Source organism: Oryctolagus cuniculus, chromosome 8 (genome assembly GCF_964237555.1).
Source record: "Oryctolagus cuniculus chromosome 8, mOryCun1.1, whole genome shotgun sequence".
NCBI lineage: Eukaryota > Metazoa > Chordata > Mammalia > Lagomorpha > Leporidae > Oryctolagus > Oryctolagus cuniculus.
Genome location: NC_091439.1, coordinates 8,417,408 through 8,436,247, shown reverse-complemented (window position 1 = coordinate 8,436,247; position 18,840 = coordinate 8,417,408). Strand labels below are relative to the sequence as shown.

Here is an 18,840-nt window from a genome sequence, read left to right as displayed (position 1 = left end):
GAAGGGGGGCATGGTCTCCAGCTCAGCAATTTTGATCAGTCTAATTTTATCTGCTCAATGTGGGGGCCATATCATCTTGACAATACGGCTGTAATATTTACAGAGCCATTGTATTAGATTCTTTGAAAGAGATGCAAGTTTGCCTATTTGAAAGCATCTAGACTGCCTCAGGTAATAAATGATGAGGATGCGGTAACGCTTCCTGCCCCTTCTATCTGTGTTTTTTTTTTTTTTTTTTTTTTTTTTTTTTTCTCTTCCTATGTGTCGTATGTAGGGAGATTCACATCTTGGAAATCTTTAGACTTCAGATGTGTCTCTTGGGGCAGAATGTTCCTCTAGAGAGATTCTGTGAGGGATGTTGATGTTACCTGTAGTATGTTTGGAGTCCTCATAGAGAATTCTTGAAATTGTGTACGACAACTCCACATTTTTCTCTACTATAAAGTAAACGAAAATGCATGTGGTAATGATAGGAGTTACTAATGAAAGCTTTGATGTCTACAGATAACAATAGGGATACATACTGGAGAGGTAGTGACAGGTGTCATAGGACAGCGGATGCCTCGATACTGTCTTTTTGGAAATACCGTCAACCTCACAAGCAGGACAGAAACCACAGGAGAAAAAGGGAAGATAAATGTGTCTGAGTATACATACAGGTAAGAGAAAATGTCTTGTTGGTATTCACCTCCCTGCAAGACAGTGTGCCTGGCATAACTGAGAGTGATGACTATCTTTAAACAGCATTCCTTTGTTCCTAAGAGGACTGCTTGTGTTCTGTTTGAAAAGACTGTGTAGTTACTTCCACCCTAATGAGTCCACCATATTAGCCGTCCGTGACATGACCGTTGTGTCTGAAGCTCTGTGTTATAAACGTATCTTCGTATGAATCTCGCTTCTCACCTCTGTTGTCTTTTCCATGTGACCTCTGGACCCTTCTGTGCCTGCTCCCGGCGACATCTTTTAGATGCCTCATGTCTCCAGAAAACTCTGACCCACAGTTCCACTTGGAGCACAGAGGCCCAGTGTCCATGAAGGGCAAGAAAGAGCCAATGCAAGTGTGGTTTCTATCCAGAAAAAATACAGGAACAGAGGTATGACCCCAGGAATATGGGGAGTTAAATGATAACCACTGAAAACATGCTCCATCTGGAAAGAATACTTACTTACAGAAATCAACTGTTAAGTACAGCAGTGGAAAGAAGCATTAATGAGCAATGCAGCGTAAGAAATACCTTTTAGGGGATACACTTTTGGCTGCCTTTTGTTCCCTAATGAATTTTTTAAAAGATTTATTTATTGGGGCCGGCTCCATGGTACAGTAGGTTAATCCTCCCCCTGCGGCGCCGGCATCCCATATGGGCGACGGTTCTAGTCCCAGCGGCTCATCTTCTGATCCAGCTCTCTGCTATGTTCTGGGAAAGCAATAGAAGACTGCCCAAGTCCTTGGGCCCCTGCACCCGCATGGGAGACCCGGAGGAAGCTCCTGGCTCCTGGCTTCGGATTAGCACAGCTCCAGCCATTGCGGCCATCTTGGAAGTGATCTAATGGAAAGAAGACTTTTCTCCCTGTCTCTCCCTCTTACCATCTGTGACTCTACCTCTGAAATAAATAAATAAAATCTTTAAAAAAAGGATTTATTTATTTATTTGAAAGTCAGAGTTACACAGAGAGTGAAGGAGAGCCACAGAGAGAGAGGTCTTCCATCCACTGGTTCACTCCTCAAATTCCCGCAACAGCCAGAGCTGCACTGATCCGAAGCCAGGAGCCAGGAGCATCTTCTGGGTCTCCCACGTAGGGACAGGGGTCCAAGGACTTGAGCCATCTTTCACTGCTTTCCTGGGTCATAGTTGAGAGCTGGATTGGAAGTAGAGCAGCTGGAACCATTGCCCATAGGGGATGCCAGCACTGCAGGCAGCAGCTTTACCCACTATGCTACAGTGCCAGCCCCAGCCCCTAATGAAATTTAACCAGGGCACTAGATTGAGAAGGTCTGTTCATTTTGTTTTTTTTTCTGCAATGTGTCTCAGACACCACTGGGGCAAGTGGGCTATGGGGGCACCGCATGAGCCTCTCTCCTCAATCCCCCAAGCTAGTTCTGAGATCACCATCTGGGCTAGGCAAGGGCTACAGTTCTCGAGAAGGTTCTTAACCACAAAGCTTAAAATTCTTTCAAGGGCCACAGCATCTCCCTTCAGATGGCTTTAGGAATATGCTTGAAATCCTGGTTCCTTGTGCGCTTTGCTTCAGCCAGAACTCCTGTGCTGCAAAGCACTGGGGAGCACCAGGCCATGCAGACTGGAGTGGTGCCCTTCCCAGTGCCTTTGTCCACACCAAGGTCATGCCCAGCCCTTTCTGACCCACACCTTGCGACATCACATGCAAATTCGGTAACCCTGTTCCACTGTTGATGTGTGGCGTGGCCACAGAGAATAAGACTCTGGAGTATATTTCTGTTTCTCTGTGTACACATTCCCTAAAAATGCTCTTAGAGCCTAAGTCCTAAAGGGATGGAATGCCGAGACTTTAAATATTTATCTTTCTCCTGCCGTTTTTACTTTAAATAATTTACCTATGGGGCTGGGATACTTACTGAGAAAGCAAACCATTCCTTGTATGTTGGTTGTCTCTGCTGGGCTGCCCGAAGAATCATTTCACTAGAATAATGATGAGAATAATTTATAGACACCATAAGGTGCGAGTGCAGATCTTGCTCTAAGAGAGAGATAAATACGTGTAGGGCATAATACAAGGCTTGCGATCACGGCCTGCCAATCCTCCTTTCTTTCACTGTTTCAGGAAACAAAGCAGGATGAGAGCTGAATCTCTGAGCCTGCAGATTCGGCTCCAGTCATCTCCTAACACATCAAACCCACAAGCAAGTCTTCCCGAAGAATACAGATGCTTCTTCTCCCCTTCAGTTATCTCAAGCCTTCCTCCTGGGTATATCTCTCATTATTATTCCACTTCAGTTCTGCTGTTGAGTATTTTTAAGGTATTTGTATATTATCTAGTTTGGCTTACAATGTGAATGATGTCAATTTCATATGTCTTAAAATCTACTACAAGCATTGCCTACATGGTGATCCACTAGTAGTAGGCACCCAATAAATATTTGTTGAATTTAATTAAGTGAAGCTAAACAGTATTTGACCATGTGAGTGTATATATATCATGGTTTGCCAAATCTGTTTAGTATGCCATATATATAAATATGTATATTTTAATGACTATATGACAGTGTTTATATCATGTTGGTGTATATCATCATAGAAATCATTTTCTAAAGGAGTGATCTCTAAGTTTTAGGAAAAATGCAATTTATTTTCTAACTCCCAAAGTAAGAGTTAATATGCCATGCTAAGAAAATAGTGCATATTTTGATGTATGCTAATTTCCCACTGGGAATATAGAATACACATTCAATTACTAAAGCATTTGGTTGCTCATTCAAATCATGTGGCAATTATAGTTCCTCTAAAATGCTATCCTATGTGTTGTATCCCTTGCTTTCAAACTCATTTGCCACATGCAGCTGTTATAGAAAGCTGAATGATTTCATACTGAGTATTACACTAGCTTGGGCTCAATGTTAGGGACTCTCACCACATCCAAGAATAAAGCTGGAGAAGTACTGCTGGGGTCCTCCTGCTAACCAGAGCCACCCTTAACCTTTTATTCCCAGAAATGAGATTCCTTTTCCTAGCTTTGAATAATGTGATTATATCCAGGGCATCATATTCAGAAAAGTTAGTGTAATTTCAACATTAAAAGCATTCTTTTTGGAAAAATTGGCCTGTTGTTCTTGAATTTCTCTAATAAGTTATTAATATCAATCTTTATAAAATATAGTACGATGACTTTTGTGTCAAAATGTTTGTCTTAAATTTAGTATTTCATATCAGCACCTAAATATATGTATAAATGTTCCATGTTAAAGTGTAAAAGAATCTACAATAAATTATTTTTTCCACTTGTCTCTAGATACTTTTTATTTCAAAAAAATGATGGTAACATTCTCATTTATAGTTCTGTTAGTGCCACTTTGTGTATAAATTTTAGCATTGTACTTAAACTTTAATTTTTATTTGCCATTATTATACATTTTTAATAGTGCTTCTTAAATGGGCATATTCTTAAGTGCTAATTTTGGCACTAACAAATTGACAAAAAGCAAAACTCCTTATTGGGGAGATACACAGATAGATATGAAATGACTTCAGCCTCGTTAAGTAGCTCACAACATTTTAGGGGTGGTAGAAAAGCAGATAATTAAAATATTTGATGCTTGTAATGATGAAGTATATTCAAGACAAAGAACTTTGGGAATGAGTAACCTGGGAGATTGGGAGTGAAGCAAGAATAATCATTTTGCCTCTTTTAAGGGAGAGTCACGAAGGCTCGAAAACTACAGTTGACAGGACCACAAAACGCTCATGTAAAATTGGAATTAAAAAAGTGTTTATTTGGTGTAAAACAATTTTATAATGTGTTCTTAATTTTTTAAAGAAGTGTTTATTTAATTATTTGAAAGGCAAAGTTACAGAGATGCAGAGACAGAGAGAGAGAGAGAGCGAGTGAGAGAGGTCTTTTATCTGCTGTTTCACTCCCCAATTGGCCGCAATGGCCAGAGCTGCGCCGATCCGAAGCCAGGAGCCAGGATCTTCTTCTGGGTCTCCCATGTGGGTGCAGGGGCCCAAGTACTTGGGCCATCTTCTACTATTTCCCCAGGCCATAGTAGAGAGCTGGATTTGAAGAAGAGCAGCCAGGACTAGAACCAGTGGCCATATGCAATGTTGGCACTGCAGGTAAAGGATTAACCTACTGTGCCACAGCACCAGCCACCATAGTTTTTTATAATTTGCATTTTTCATGAACTTTTTGAAGTACCTTTGTGCCTGTTGTAGGGATTTGGGAGGCATCAATGAACAAAAGAGCTCTGCCCTTGAAAACCATATATTCTAATTTTTATAACATGGATGTTGGCTTTTCAAAGTACTTATTTATTTCAAAGATACAGGAAGAGATTAATCTCCTACCCACTGGTTCACACCCCAAATGCCAGATGTGTCTTGGATGGGCAGAGCAGGAGATGGGAATCAGAAACTCAACCCCAGCTCCCCTGTGTGGATGGCAGGGATCCAATCACTCGAGCCATCTCCATCACACCCACGGTCTGCATTAGATGGAAGTTGGAGTTAGAAGCTGGAGGGATATTGAACCCAAGCACTCCAGTGCAGGACATGGGAATCTTAACTGGCATTTTAACTGCTATGCCCTATGTCCACTCTAGCCTGAATGTCTTTTAAAAAGTCTGATTTATTCTGACTAGATGTTCCTGGCTCAGGCGTTCATTATCTCCCACATGAACAGTTACAGAATCTCCCTTGGAAATCTGTCTACTTCCTATCTGTTCCCCCTTCATTTCACACCCTCGAATTGCTACCAGAGTGATTTTTTCCAAATACCAGCTCCTCCTGAGACCACATGGTTGCCACTCATTACTTGTATACCTTTGCAAAGAATACAAAAACTGTCCCCTTTACTAGCATGAGCTGCTTGGCACTTTTGTGGCGTTATCCTTTGCTCTCTCTGGAATGCCTTCCACTCACGCTTTGGTGGAAAACTCGTTTCTCTTCCAGACTCAGCCCAGTTTCCTCTCTTTGGAGATTTGTTTGCCTGAGTCCCTTTTGCAAGTTTAGGTCCTGCATCCCCTGTTGTCGTTATGTACATGTTTCTGAACTTACAGTTGAACACACTCTTATGTACCTGTATATTTCTGAACCAGTTTATTATTTTAAACTTTTTAGTTTCATTGTCACTGAAGGGGCAGAAAGAATTTCTTGTCTGCTTAATTTTTTCTTCTCCTTTGCTAGTGGCTCTTGGAACCTCTAGAGGGCAGCAAAGAGTATTATTTGGAATTGGGGAAGGACGCAAATCCCATGGGGAGCTCACCCTGGGCTTCCAAAGGCTACTTCCTGTGTGCAACCCTGAACCCTCCCTCCTCAGATTCAGAGATGTCATAGAAATGATTATTTCTACCAAGTATGATCATCTATATAGAGCGAAACCTCTTTACAATTATCTTGTTCAGAAATCTCACACAGCTGTTTCCTGTTAATTTTGTAGGCAGCTATAGAAGTTGCAAAACAAGCAATTTGCATAGAAGAGATAGCTTTGTGCATTATTACTATAAGTGAACTAAGTTGCATGTAATTCATATTAAAAACTACCAAATACAAATGAGAAAGTAGTGTTTTAGAAGGAGAACATGAATAGCACTTATTTTACATTCACAAAATAAAAGTGCACCTTGTCTTCTTTGCTACTTCTACCGTGTAAGAGAGTAAAAATGCAATGAAGATTCATAAAACAAAAACACAGGACAGAGAATCAAGATCCTGGGTCCACTTCTGTGAAGGCCAGCCCTGTGCCCTTCACATGCTATTTAACCTCTTAGGACCGATTTCCTAATGCATACATCCAGATGATCTCTTAAGTTAATTCCTGCTACAAAATTCCATTATTTTTCTTGGCAAAAATGCCACTGTGTTTTTGCTGTAGCTTTGGTCCTTTTTTTCTGACTGGTTTAACTCTAACTAGGAACACTGGCTAGATAACTGAGGGATTTGAAAGCTAACCTCCAGGAAATAAACAGATCTGAGGTAAAAGCCTGGTGAAGATTTGTTTTTAAATAAAATCAAAATGACTAACCTCACACTAATGTAGAAGACTATGTATTTCTCTAAAATGGATAACTGCCTTAGCATGTTAGCTATGTTCAAATTCTCTAATTAAAGAGTGGAGTTTTTGATTGCCTAAAAATAAGGGAAGAAAAATTTATATAGTGCAGTCATTGTCTTTCTTCTCACACAGTAACTGCGATAGAGTAGACCCCAATACAGCTTAAATTACCCAACTATCCATCATCCTTTTGGACTGAAAACTATCTCTTAAAAATTAAACAGTGTAAGCATCAGTAAATGCTACATATAGTTTGATTTTTATTAGCATAATTATTATTAATGAAGTTTATTGCTCATTTTATAAAGTGACAACAGTTGCCTACCAGGTAACTTTATTTATCTGAAAGACTAACAGAAAGAAGGGAGGGAAAAGAGAGAGAAAGAGATAGAGAAAGAATCTTTCCATTCACTGGTTCACTCACCAAATGACTGTAACTACCAGTGCTAGGCCAGGCAAAGTGAGGGACCAGGAACTCTACCCAGTCCTCCCACTAGGGTGGCAGGGATCCCAGTACTTGGCTCATCTGCTGCCTTCCCAAGCACATTAGCAGGGAGCTGGACTGGCAGCAGAACAGCCAGGACTCCAGTTGGCAGGCACTCTAATGTGGATGCTGGTGTGCTAAGCAAAAGCTTAACTCGCTGAGCTACAACAGCAGCCCCTACTAAGCAGTTTTAGATCATCAGGGGAAAAAAAGTCACATGAAACTATTGACTTACAAAACACTTCCTTTAAAAAACTGTAAATACTTTCCCTTTGCGGTTTTCCTTATAACATGAATCAATTTTAATATAATGTACATGTACCCATGGGATAAGGCAATCATAAATCCTGAACAACAGTGACTAAACCTGACGTGGTGATTATAGTTTTGAGTGTTGGGAACCAAATAGAATTTGTTTATATTTGTGTAAAAATAATTACAGTGTAAGGGCTGAACACTGCCAGGCAACTGGGATTCCAAAGGGGTATCGTTCAGGAAGAGTTTGTTTCCAAGGATCTAAAAGAACATGAGGTCAGTGCCTGAAGAAAATAAAAGTCTCAGGAAGTATGTCAAGGTCAGGCTCAGGATCTGACAAAACACCTGGTGACCCATTAAAACGAGCCAGGAGTTTGAAAAGTTACAGGGATGAAGGATTTGGGGGGTTAAGTGTGTCTGGCATGTGAAGGCTTTTTCCACTTGTAACATGCAGTGATGTTTTTGAAATGTATCTGGTTAATGTGTTCATATCCTCGGTTGTAAGTATAGAACAGGGTGTTAAATAGTGAGGTGGTTGTAATTACTTGATTTATTAGTAGGAGATATTGTTCTCCAAAGCATAGTATTTTAAAAGTCTATTTATAAAAATTACAGAAGTAGCCTCAGTCAGCACAGTCTAATAGAAATGTAACATGAGACAAAAATATGAGTCAAAAATGACATGTGTCTTTAAATTAAAGATTTCTCATAGCCAAATTTCAAAAGGTGGGGAGAAATTGGTAGACTTTGTTATAATATATTTTAGTTAACCTGGTATAGCCAAAATAATATCATTTCTACATGGAATCCATTTAAAATTGTCAATTATGTATTATACATTCTTTATTTTGTCCCGTATCTTTAGAGTTCAGTGTATATTGTATGTTTTCAGACCACTGAACTTCAGACTAGCTACATTCCAATGTTTAGTGGTCAAATGAGGCTGGCAGCTACATCAGACATGCAAATCCAGGTAGAAAGGCTACTGATTAGATCTTCCTTAAAAATTATTAGTCATTTGATGTTTGATTGCTTGTTGTCTGATTGTCTTGTTATTTATAAAAACAAAACAAGTAAAGTAGCTGAATGGTTAAAATTGCAAGTGGCCACTGTGTTAAAAAAAAAAAAGCATGTGTGTTTATACTTCTATTTTGATTTACAATATGCAGTTCTGAATAGAGCATTTCTTTTGAACTTTCACCTTCTATGTTTCACAACATAATATAAATGATAGCAAGAAGAGTAATAAAGGAAAATGAGTTCATTACAATGAGAGTTTCTAGAAAAATATTTAAGAAAAAGAATTTGGACTTTTTGGTAAGTTGCTAACATTAGCAAATTAATGTGGTTTTTTTTGTGATGATAAAGGATCTTAACATTTTCACTTGACAATTCTTTTGCAATATTTTTAATGGAAGCAATTATAAAGCGCTAGTCAGCACCTATTATCTTTTGACAGATTTGAGCCTCTTTAAAAAGATCTATTCATCATTCAGTTACCACCCACATTAGATACTTTTTTCATTTGTATTCCTGTTCTTTTCTTGTCAACCCAACCTACTCTTTTTGCACTTGACAGGAATAGTACCAAAGTTTAACTGGAGGAGAATCATGCGAAAGACAACTACCAGGAGATTTGCACGAGTGTGTACACGGGAGCCGTTTTTACTTGAGTTCAACAAAATGTACCAGAACCATAGGAACTCTTCAGATTTTAGCGAGAGCAGGTGTCCTTACCACATGCCTTTCTCTGAATTTACCAGAATTTGTTACCAAAAGCTTGAGATGCAAGACTCACTCAATACAGCTCATTACTTTTTTTTTCACATGTAAACCATTTTTAAAAGAGCTGTTTAAAAATATGTTAGTGCTATAATAAAAGTCATAAAACTCCTTTTTAACATTTAATTTCAGAAAAGTTTTAAATTTACAAAACAAAAACTGTGACATAGTAGTAGGAAGAGTTCCCAAATGCCCCACACCCTGTTTCTCCTATTGTTAGCATCTCCTATGGGTATATTTGTCAGAATTAATGAGCCATACCCGCCCAGGTTCCCCTACTTTTTTATTTTTATCCAATTCCTTCTACCCCCTCCCAGCCTGTAATAGTAAATATTTCTGTGTAGACTGAGTTTTGGTCATTTTTTTTTTAATCTTCCACATATAAGGGACAACATGTAGTATTTGTCCTTCTGTGTCTGGCTAATTTCATGCAACATGAAGTCTTCCAGTTCCATCCATCTTGCTGCGAATGACAGGATTTCATACTTTTAAATGGCTGAATAGTATTCCATTGTGTCTATATACCATATTTTCTTGATTCATTCATCCAATGCTGGCTACCTTAGTTGATTCCATGTTTTGACGATTGTGAACAGTGCTGCTATAAACCTGGTGGAGCACAGATCTCCTTGATAGAATTAGTTCATGTCTTTTAAATCCACACCCAGCAGTGGGATTGTTATATCATATGGCAGCTCTATTTCTAGTTTTGCAAGAAATCTCCATACTGTTTTCCACAGTGGCTGCATTAATTAAAATTCCCACCAACAGTCTATCAGGGTTCCCTTTTTCTACACCCTTACCAACATTTGTTACTTTTATGTATTTTTTATGACAACCAATGCTCACAGGGGTGAGGTAATATATCTCGTTTTGATTTGCATTTTCATGCTGGCTTGTGATTTTGAGTATTTTTGGCCATTTGTATTTTTTCTTTTGAGAACTGTCTATTCAAGTCCTTTGCCCATTTCTTGACTAGGTTTATTGTTTTTTGTTGCTGACTTTTTTGAGTTCCTAACATAATCTGGATATTAATCCTTTGTCAGATAAGTAGCTTGGAAATATTTTCCCATCTTGTCAGGTGTCTCTACTGTATTGATTATTTCCTTTGCTAGGAAGAAACTTCAGACTTTGGTATAATCCAAGTTGACTAGTTTTGCTTTTGTTACTTGCACTTTGATGTCTTATTCAAGAAATCCTCGTCTACTCCAATGTCTTGAAGTGTTTCCATTATGTTTTCTTGTAGATTTCATTATTTCTTTAAATTTTTCAATTTTTTCAAATATTTAATAACCAGAAAGAAAAATTATAGGTTGATTATATCCAATTTTCTATGTTGAACATATATGTAAAATATGTTTAATTATCTACTTATTTACTATAACATTTAAATAATTTTAGAAAAAAACTGCTTGATACTGATGAAATGCCTTATTATAGTTTGACAAAAAGGAATTAAATTGAGATTGAAGGAGAAGAGGGAAATTTAATTTTCAAAAATGGGAACAATTGGGGTATCTCCATGACAGGGAAAGTTATTACTCAGAGAGGAAGAAATGTGACACTCTATTGAGAAACATCATGGCAAATTTATGAGAAAGAACTGCCTTGAGTAAGTATAATGGGAATGAAGGCTTTTTTATGATTTATTTATTTTGAAAGTTGGAGTTACACAGAGAGGCAGAGAGAGAAAGAGAGAGAGAAAGAGAAAGAGGTCTTCCATTCGCTGGTTCACTCCCCAGATGGCCTCAATGGCCAGAGCTGTGCCAATCTGAAGCCAGGAGCCAGGTGATTCCTCCTGGTCTCCCATGTGGGTGCAGGGGCTCAAAGACTTGGGCCATCTTCTGCTGCTTTCCCAGGCCATAGCAGAGAGCTGCATTGGAAATGGTGCAGCTGGGACTTGAACCAGCACCCATATGGGATGCCAGTACGGCAGGCAACTTTACCCGCTACGCCACAGTGCCGGCCCCAGGAACGAAGTTTTTAAATGATGTTGGATATACAAAATGCTTAGGCTGTCTAAGATGACAAGAGATTGGAAACTCTGAAATGATATAGGATAAGCTTTACTCTGGTAACTTATTACCACATATTAGATTATCAAAGGGAAACGCAGAGGTCTAGAAGACCGTTGTCAAATTCTGGGCATAAAGATATGGGTTGGGATGTGGCCCCCTGGGAATTGAGAGGAAAGAAGAAATCAGAGAAAATATCCAAAGAGAAACGACCGGATATGTAACTGGAGATGAACACACAGTCTGCTACAATGAAGGATTCATACCAAGCACATAAGTGGTCTTGTGACTTCCAGAAATCTCTCCTCATGTAGTGGAGACACTATACTGGGATGTGCAGAGGAGAAAGACGATCTGGACCGATGGGTTCTGGAGCCTCTCCAGCTTTTGTAATCCACTGATCCTGGCTGTCCTTGGGGTGGGGAACTGGCTGTTACTCTCCAATGCAGCTAGACTTCAAATATTGTTTCTTCGTTGCTTTATAAACACCCCCAAAATGGAGGGGCAGGTGTTTTCTGCTATTCACAGAGCTGAGACTGATTGTCCGTTATCTTTGATATGAGTTAAGTATATTGCTGTAAATTCTTGAGTTCCATAGGCAATTTGTCATTATGGCTGGAGGTCAGACCACAGAACCAACTCAGCTCTTAACTCTATCTCCCTCCATATATCCCCCAGAAATTTCCTAAACCTCATTATAGCAACTTCAACTGTATTCGATGCATAGAATTAGAACTACTAAGATGTTAATTTCAATCAGGACTCTATCATCCAATGAGGTGCTCTGATTCCCTTTCCAATACATGCTAGATGTCACCAAACATCTCACAATTTTTCTGATAATTCTTTACTTCTTGAACTCAGTATTTCTATCCTCTGTCCATTGTTTTTGTACTTTTTTGCAGATTTTTTTTAGAGTAATTGAACTGTGTATGTAACTTTCCCAAATTTGCATTATTTTACATCTGGCCATTCCATCTCCATAGGGATTTCCTTCCAAAAATACATCTTCATTCTAGGACTATTGTCCACTCATTTTATTTACATTTAGGCTTGTAAGCAAGTCTTGTGTTGTGTCATTTACCTGCACTGAATAGATTAAAATTTTGCTTTATACAGCTTACCTCAAGTAGTTCCATCATGTTATTTCCCCAACTTCTGGCGAAAGATGTCTTTCAATATAAAATGCATTTCCTGCTCCAGTGGTAGTTACCAGAGGCCACTTCCCACAACACTTCTGTTCCATCTGGGGTAGGTAGAGCACAGCCATACCACAAGCTTCGAGAAGCAAATTTTCTTTTGTTTTCTTTTTTAAATATTTATTTATTTATTTGAAAGTCAGAGTTACATACAGAGAGAAGGAGAGGCAGAGAGAGAAAGTTCTTCCATCTGCTGGTTCACTCCCAAGATGGCCACAATGGGCAGAACTGCGCTAATCCAAACCCAGGAGCCATCTTCCACTGCTGTCCCAGGCCATAGCAGAGAGCTGGATCAGAAGTGGAGCAGCCGGGACTTGAACCGTCACCCATATGAGATGCCGGCACTGCTGGCAGTGTCTTTGCCTGCTATGCCATAGCACTGTCCCCCCCCCCCCTTTAAGATTGATTTATTTACTTGAGAGGTTGAGTTACAGGCAGAGAGAGAGAGAGATGGTGAGTAAGGTCTTTCATCCTCTGGTTCATTCCTCAAATGGCCACAATGGAGCTGGGCTGATCCAAAGCCAAGAACCAGGAGTTTCTTCCAGGTCTCACACAAGGGTGCAGGGGCCCAAGCACTTGAGTCATCTTTTACTGCTTTCCCAGGCCATCAGCAAGGAGCTGGATTGGAAGTGGAGCAGCCCGGACTTGAACCAGCTTCCACATGGGATGCTGAAGCCACAGGCAGATACTTAACCTACTATACCACAGCGCCGGCTCCAGAAGCAAATTTTCAACAACACATGATTCCAGATTTCATTACGAAACACTGATCATCTGTCTCCCAACCAATTGCATATACAATGGAAAAAGTTCCTTGCCAATTCACAGCACTCTGGCCAGGGCATAGGAATGATGCAAAAGTGTTCTCAATTACTGAAGGCATATTATGATCATTTAATCTGCATGTAGTATTCCTACAAATGCATTCCCCCAGCCTGGGTCTCCATCACCACTAGGCACTAATCCTTCTTGCTTAAATATATATTTTTAGTAGTTCTAGGTTTAAAGAAAAATTATGCACTAATTACAGAGTTCTCACAAACCCCTTCAACCATTCCCCATCTCCCACACTATCAATGTTTTGTATTATTGTGGTAGGTTTGTTGCAACTGATGAATCAATATTGATATTTCTAGCTAAATTTAAGAGTTGACATTGGAATTAAGTCTTGCACCTTCTGTGGATTTTAGCAAGTACATAATGGCATACATCAACCAGTACAGTGTCATCCAGAATAATCTCACTGGGGCTGGCGCTGTGGCGCAGCGGGTTAAAGCCCTGGCCTGACACGCCGGCATTCCATATGGGCTCGGATTCTAGTCCTGGCTGCTCTTCTTCCAATCCAGCTCTCTGCTATGGTCTGGGAAAGTAGTAGAAGATGGCCCAAGTCTTTGGACCTCTGCACCCACGTGGGAGACATGGAAGAAGCTCCTGGCTTCAGATCAGCACAGCTCCTGCCGTTGCGGCCATTGGAGAGTGAACCAGAGGATGGAAGACCTCTCTCTGTTTCTACCTCTCTCTGCAACTCTTTCTTTCAAATAAATAAAAAATAAAAAATAAAAGCAATCAGAATAATCTCACTGGTTTAGAACTCCCTGAGCTTTATTCATTCATTCTCTCCTCCTTCGAATCCCTGTCAACACTGATTTTACTTATTTATTTTTTAAAGATTTATTTATTTACTTGAAAGTCAGAGTTACACAGAGAGAGGAGAGGGAGAGAGAGAGAGAGAAAGAGGTCTTCCATCCGATCATTTACTCCCTAATTGGCTGCAAAGGCCGGAGCTGCGCTGACCTGAAGCCAGGAGCCAGGAGCTTCTTCTGGGTCTCCCACATGGGTGCAGGGGCCCAAGGACTTGGGCCATCTTCTGCTGCTTTCCCAGGCCATAGCAGAGAGCTGGATCGGAAGCAGAGCAGCCCATATGGGATGCTGGTGCTTCAGGCCAGGGTGTTAACCCGCTGCGCCACAGCGCCGGCCCCAACACTGATTTTATTTTGCGGTCTCCAGATGGCAAAGTTTTGTAAGTAGTCGATGACAATTTTCAGCCGAGTGGTCCAGTTTTCCCCTGGCCTTGTGAGTTTTATTATTTATCCATTTATTTGTTTTTTTTCCCCTGGACTTGTGACTTCTATTTATTTGCCTATTTATTTGGTTTTTAAAATTACCGTTGACAAATAAAAATTATATTTAGACCATGCTTTTAGTAATAAAGCATCATAAAAAAGTAGCCTCAGGAGGAAACATTGTATCTTTCCAGAGTCCCACTAGAATGTTTTGGCCTATAATAAGGCCCAAAGATTTGCATATGTGTGTGCTTGTTTCAATACCAGACCCAATTTCACATTGCTTTTATTTTGCTTTGTTTCCTTTCTTTCATGTGTGATTTCACTTTCACTTAAAGTGATTAGCAGTAGCAGGGCATTCTGTTTATAGCATTTCCTCCTTAATTCAGCTCCTCTGTTTCAATTCATTTTGCTAATTTCTCAGGGGCCAGAGCTTTGTCATGCGAAGTCTAAGGATAGCATTTACCTCTGGTAGTCTACTTTAAAGCTTTTGCTTCTTTAAAACAAGGGTAGACTGACAATCAGGGGACATCAAAATTCCCTAGTGCTCATTTTTCCTCTCATGGTGCTTCTGCTGTATTGATTTCAGGGTTTGAAAGTCAACCTTATTTTTTGCGACATGGTGCATTGTAGGGTCCAGGGACCAGGATCGCTGGTCTGAATGAAGAGAAATGAGACTTAAATGTTCATTATGTGTGTGTGTGTGTGTGTTTTTTTTTTGTTTGTTTGTTTTGTTGTTGTTTTTTTTGACAGGCAGAGTGGACAGTGAGAGAGAGAGACAGAAAGAAAGGTCTTTCTTTTGCCGTTGGTTCACCCTCCAATGGCCACTGCGGCCGGCACACCGCGCTGATCCGATGGCAGGAGCCAGGTGCTTCTCCTGGTCTCCCATGGGATGCAGGGCCCAAGCACTTGGGCCATCCTCCACTGCACTCCCTGGCCACAGCAGAGAGCTGGCCTGGAAGAGGGGCAACCAGGACAGAATTGGGCGCCCCGACTGGGACTAGAACCCGGTGTGCCGGCGCCGCAAGGCAGAAGATTAGCCTAGTGAGCCGCGGTGCCGGCCCATTATGTGTGTTTTTTAAATATATATTTTGGGCAGGCACTTGGCTAAGCAGGTGGGATGCCGCTGGGAATATCAGCATTCCATGTTGGAGTTCCTGGGTTTGAGTCCCAGCGAAGCTCCAGGTTGCACTTCCTTTTGGTGTGGACTCTGGGAGGCAGTCGATGATGGTACAAGTAGCTGGATCTCTGCGATCCACATAAGGAACTCAGACTGAGGGGCTGGTGTTGCAGCACAATGGATGAAGCTGCCATCTGTGATGCCAACACTGGCATCCCATTGGGCACCGGTTTGTATACAGACTGTTTCATTTCCTACCCTGCTGGTGGTCTGGGACAAGCAGTGGAAGATGGCCCAAGTTTTTGGGCCCTCCTGGAAGACCTGGAGGAAGCTCCTGGCTTCTGGCTCCTGGCTTCAGATGGGCCCAGCTTCGGCCAACAGCGGCCTTTTGGGGAGTGAATCAGCAGATGGATCTCTCTCTCTGCCCCTGCATCTGCCTCTCTCTAATTCTACCTTTCAGATAAATCAATAAGTCTTTAAAAAAGTGAAAAGCAACAAACTCAGATTGAATTCCTGGCTCCTGACTTTGACCTGTCCAAGCCTCAAATGTTGTACGCATTTGGGAAATGAGCCAGAGGATGAAAGATCTCTCTCTCCCTCTCTCTCTCTCTCAAAATAAATCAACAAACAAATAAATACATTTAAAATATTTAAAAAGAAAGGTTAGAGGAAAACTGGAGAAAAAGACACCCACACTTGACCCCCATGTGTACATATTTTATTTGCATAAAAAATATTGCATTTAATGCCACTTTTTTCTTTTATCCTCAGTTTTTGTACCAAGAATTTTAACTTTATGATTTTTTTTTTCTTTTTTTTTATTTATTTGACAGGTAGAGTTATAGACAGTGAGAGAGAGACAGAGAGAAAGGTCTTCCTTCCATTGGTTCACCCCCCAAATGGCCGCTACGGCTGGCGCTGCGCCATTCCAAAGCCAAGAGCCAGGGGCTTCCCCCTGGTACCCCATGCAGGTGCAGTGCCCAAGCACTTTGGCCATCCTCCACTGTCCTCCCAGGCCACAGCAGAGAGCTGGACTGGAAGAGGAGCAACCATGACTAGAACCTCATGCCCATATGAGATGCCAGTGCCGCAGGTGGAGGATTAACCAAGTGAGCCAGCCCCCCAACTTTATGATCTATTAACATCCTTGTAGGCACATTTAATGCACAGGGTCTCCCTCCTGCTTAGACTTTACAGAATGCATTCACACTGCTGACTGCTGATGGATCTGTCGATGGTGAACATCCTAGCACGTCACATCTCTTTGGTAGGATTCCTTTGGCACATGTTCCCAAGGTTGGTCCTTTGGGTCATGAGACATACACGTTCCTAATTTGACTGAATGCCATCAGACTGCACTGATTTTGTTCCCACTGCACCAGCACTAGCTTATCACTGGACTTGAAAACAACATTTCAAAACTTTCAGGAGTTAACTCTCAAGTGTCCTGAAGGAAAATGCAACCCAGCAACACTTCACAACCTGAGCTCAGGGCTAGAATTCTTTGGCTTGATTATTATTTCTTGACTGTGTTTGAGAGGATTTCTGAGCAATTCACCATTGATTGGATGAGTATTCCAATAAGAGGCTGAAAGTAGGTTGACTTCCTGAAGTGTAAAGGTTGCATTGCCACTTCTCAATTTCCCCTCTAGATGAAATGCATACATAGAAGTACTTACAAAGAAATGACAAAATCCGTGCATTACCAATATACTACAGCTTTAATTTATTTCCAAGTAGATTTATTTTAAGTATCCAGCAATGTAGGAAATATAGGTTTCTGCCTCTCCAAGTCAATTATATAAAACTACATGGATAAAAAAATTATGTTGAATCAGTGGACTTAACTATTCTCAGAATTTTTATGAAGTGTAACTATACATATAACTTCTTGAAGAAATAATTATCATACTTCCTCATAGTTTATTAAATGTAATTTACATATTTCTCTATAAAGGCTGAGTTTTTATTACTCAAATATTCATTCATTGAAAAAAAACAAAATGTCTGTCATAAAATTGGGAGTATAGTTGTGAAAAAAGCTAGAGAGTGCCTATTTTGTATTTATATATATTTACACACATTTATATGTAAAATAAATATCGATATATATAAGTAGATGTATAAAGAGAGTGGTTTTTATTGAACTCCTGAAAAATTACAATACAGTTAACATAACAAAGAATCAGCCATGATAAACTATTGTGAAGAGAAAAACACTTTCATTCTAAATGAACATTAACATTCTTCTATTATCCTGTTTTTGGTTCCCAAATTATTCTGGTGAGGAGGAATCCATTCTGTCATTTTAGGTATCTTCAGCAAAAAGAAAATACATATCCAGTAGAAATTTGTGAATATATATTCAATAATTTCTATGATTGTAATCATACTGGCCCCACAAAATAGGCCTAGTTGACCGCCAATATCTGCTGTAATAAAATCAATAGAAAAATCGAATGTCATTGCTTTTTCATTAAAAGCAAATAAAACACTATTAGATGTTAAATTATTTGAAACTAATGGGTTAATCATAAGTGATATTATATAAACATAGGTTCATCCTAGTGTTTCAAATTATCATATAAAATGACTACAATTAGTAATATCTGACAATCATGCTCACACAAATTATCCCAAAAAGAAGAAAAAACAAGCACACCTAAAATCTGTTCCCAAAAATACAACTCAAAGACTTTGGGATGTTTAATCTGGGCAAATTTATAAATCCTATATCATTAAAATTCAGTTACATGGGGCTGGCTTTGTGGCATAGCCAATGAAGTCATTGCCTGGGACAGCAATATTCCATGTGGGCACTGGTTCAAGTTCTGGCTGCTCCATGTCTGATCCTGTTCACTGCTATGGCCAAGAAAACCAGCAGAGGATGGCCCAAGTGCTTGGGACCCTGCACCTATGTAGGAGCCCTGGATGGAGCTCCTGGCTCCTGGCTTCGTTTTGGCTCAGCCCTGGCCTTTGTGGCCACTTTTTGAGTGAACCAGCAGATGGAAGATCTCTCTCTCTCTCTCTGCCCATCTCTCTGTAACTCTGAGTTTCAAAAAAATAAATATTTTTAAAAATTCAACTCCATGTGTTAAATGAAGAGTATAAATTGGACATTCAGATGGCATGACTAGGTCATGTGGTTTTCCAGAAAATAAATTTCTAAGTAATTTGG

At 40.1% G+C, this 18,840-nt stretch overlaps 2 protein-coding genes across 2 annotated transcripts in view; one reads left to right on the top strand and one right to left on the bottom strand.

The window, feature by feature from the left end:
• The window catches only part of GUCY1B1 (guanylate cyclase 1 soluble subunit beta 1), a 54,096-nt gene extending 50,117 nt beyond the window's left edge, over positions 1-3,979 (top strand). The window contains exons 12-14 of the mRNA XM_008267287.4: positions 505-659; positions 968-1,094; positions 2,800-3,979. Of these exons, the coding sequence (XP_008265509.1) occupies positions 505-659; positions 968-1,094; positions 2,800-2,823 (306 nt within the window). The 3' untranslated portion in view covers positions 2,824-3,979. The remainder of the gene's footprint in view (positions 1-504; positions 660-967; positions 1,095-2,799) is intronic.
• A 13,836-nt stretch (positions 3,980-17,815) lies between these two features.
• ASIC5 (acid sensing ion channel subunit family member 5) overlaps positions 17,816-18,840 on the bottom strand; it is a 33,045-nt gene continuing 32,020 nt past the window's right edge. Inside the window, exon 10 of the mRNA XM_002716885.3 lies at positions 17,816-18,094. Coding sequence (XP_002716931.2) covers positions 17,901-18,094 — 194 coding nt within the window. The 3' untranslated portion in view covers positions 17,816-17,900. The remainder of the gene's footprint in view (positions 18,095-18,840) is intronic.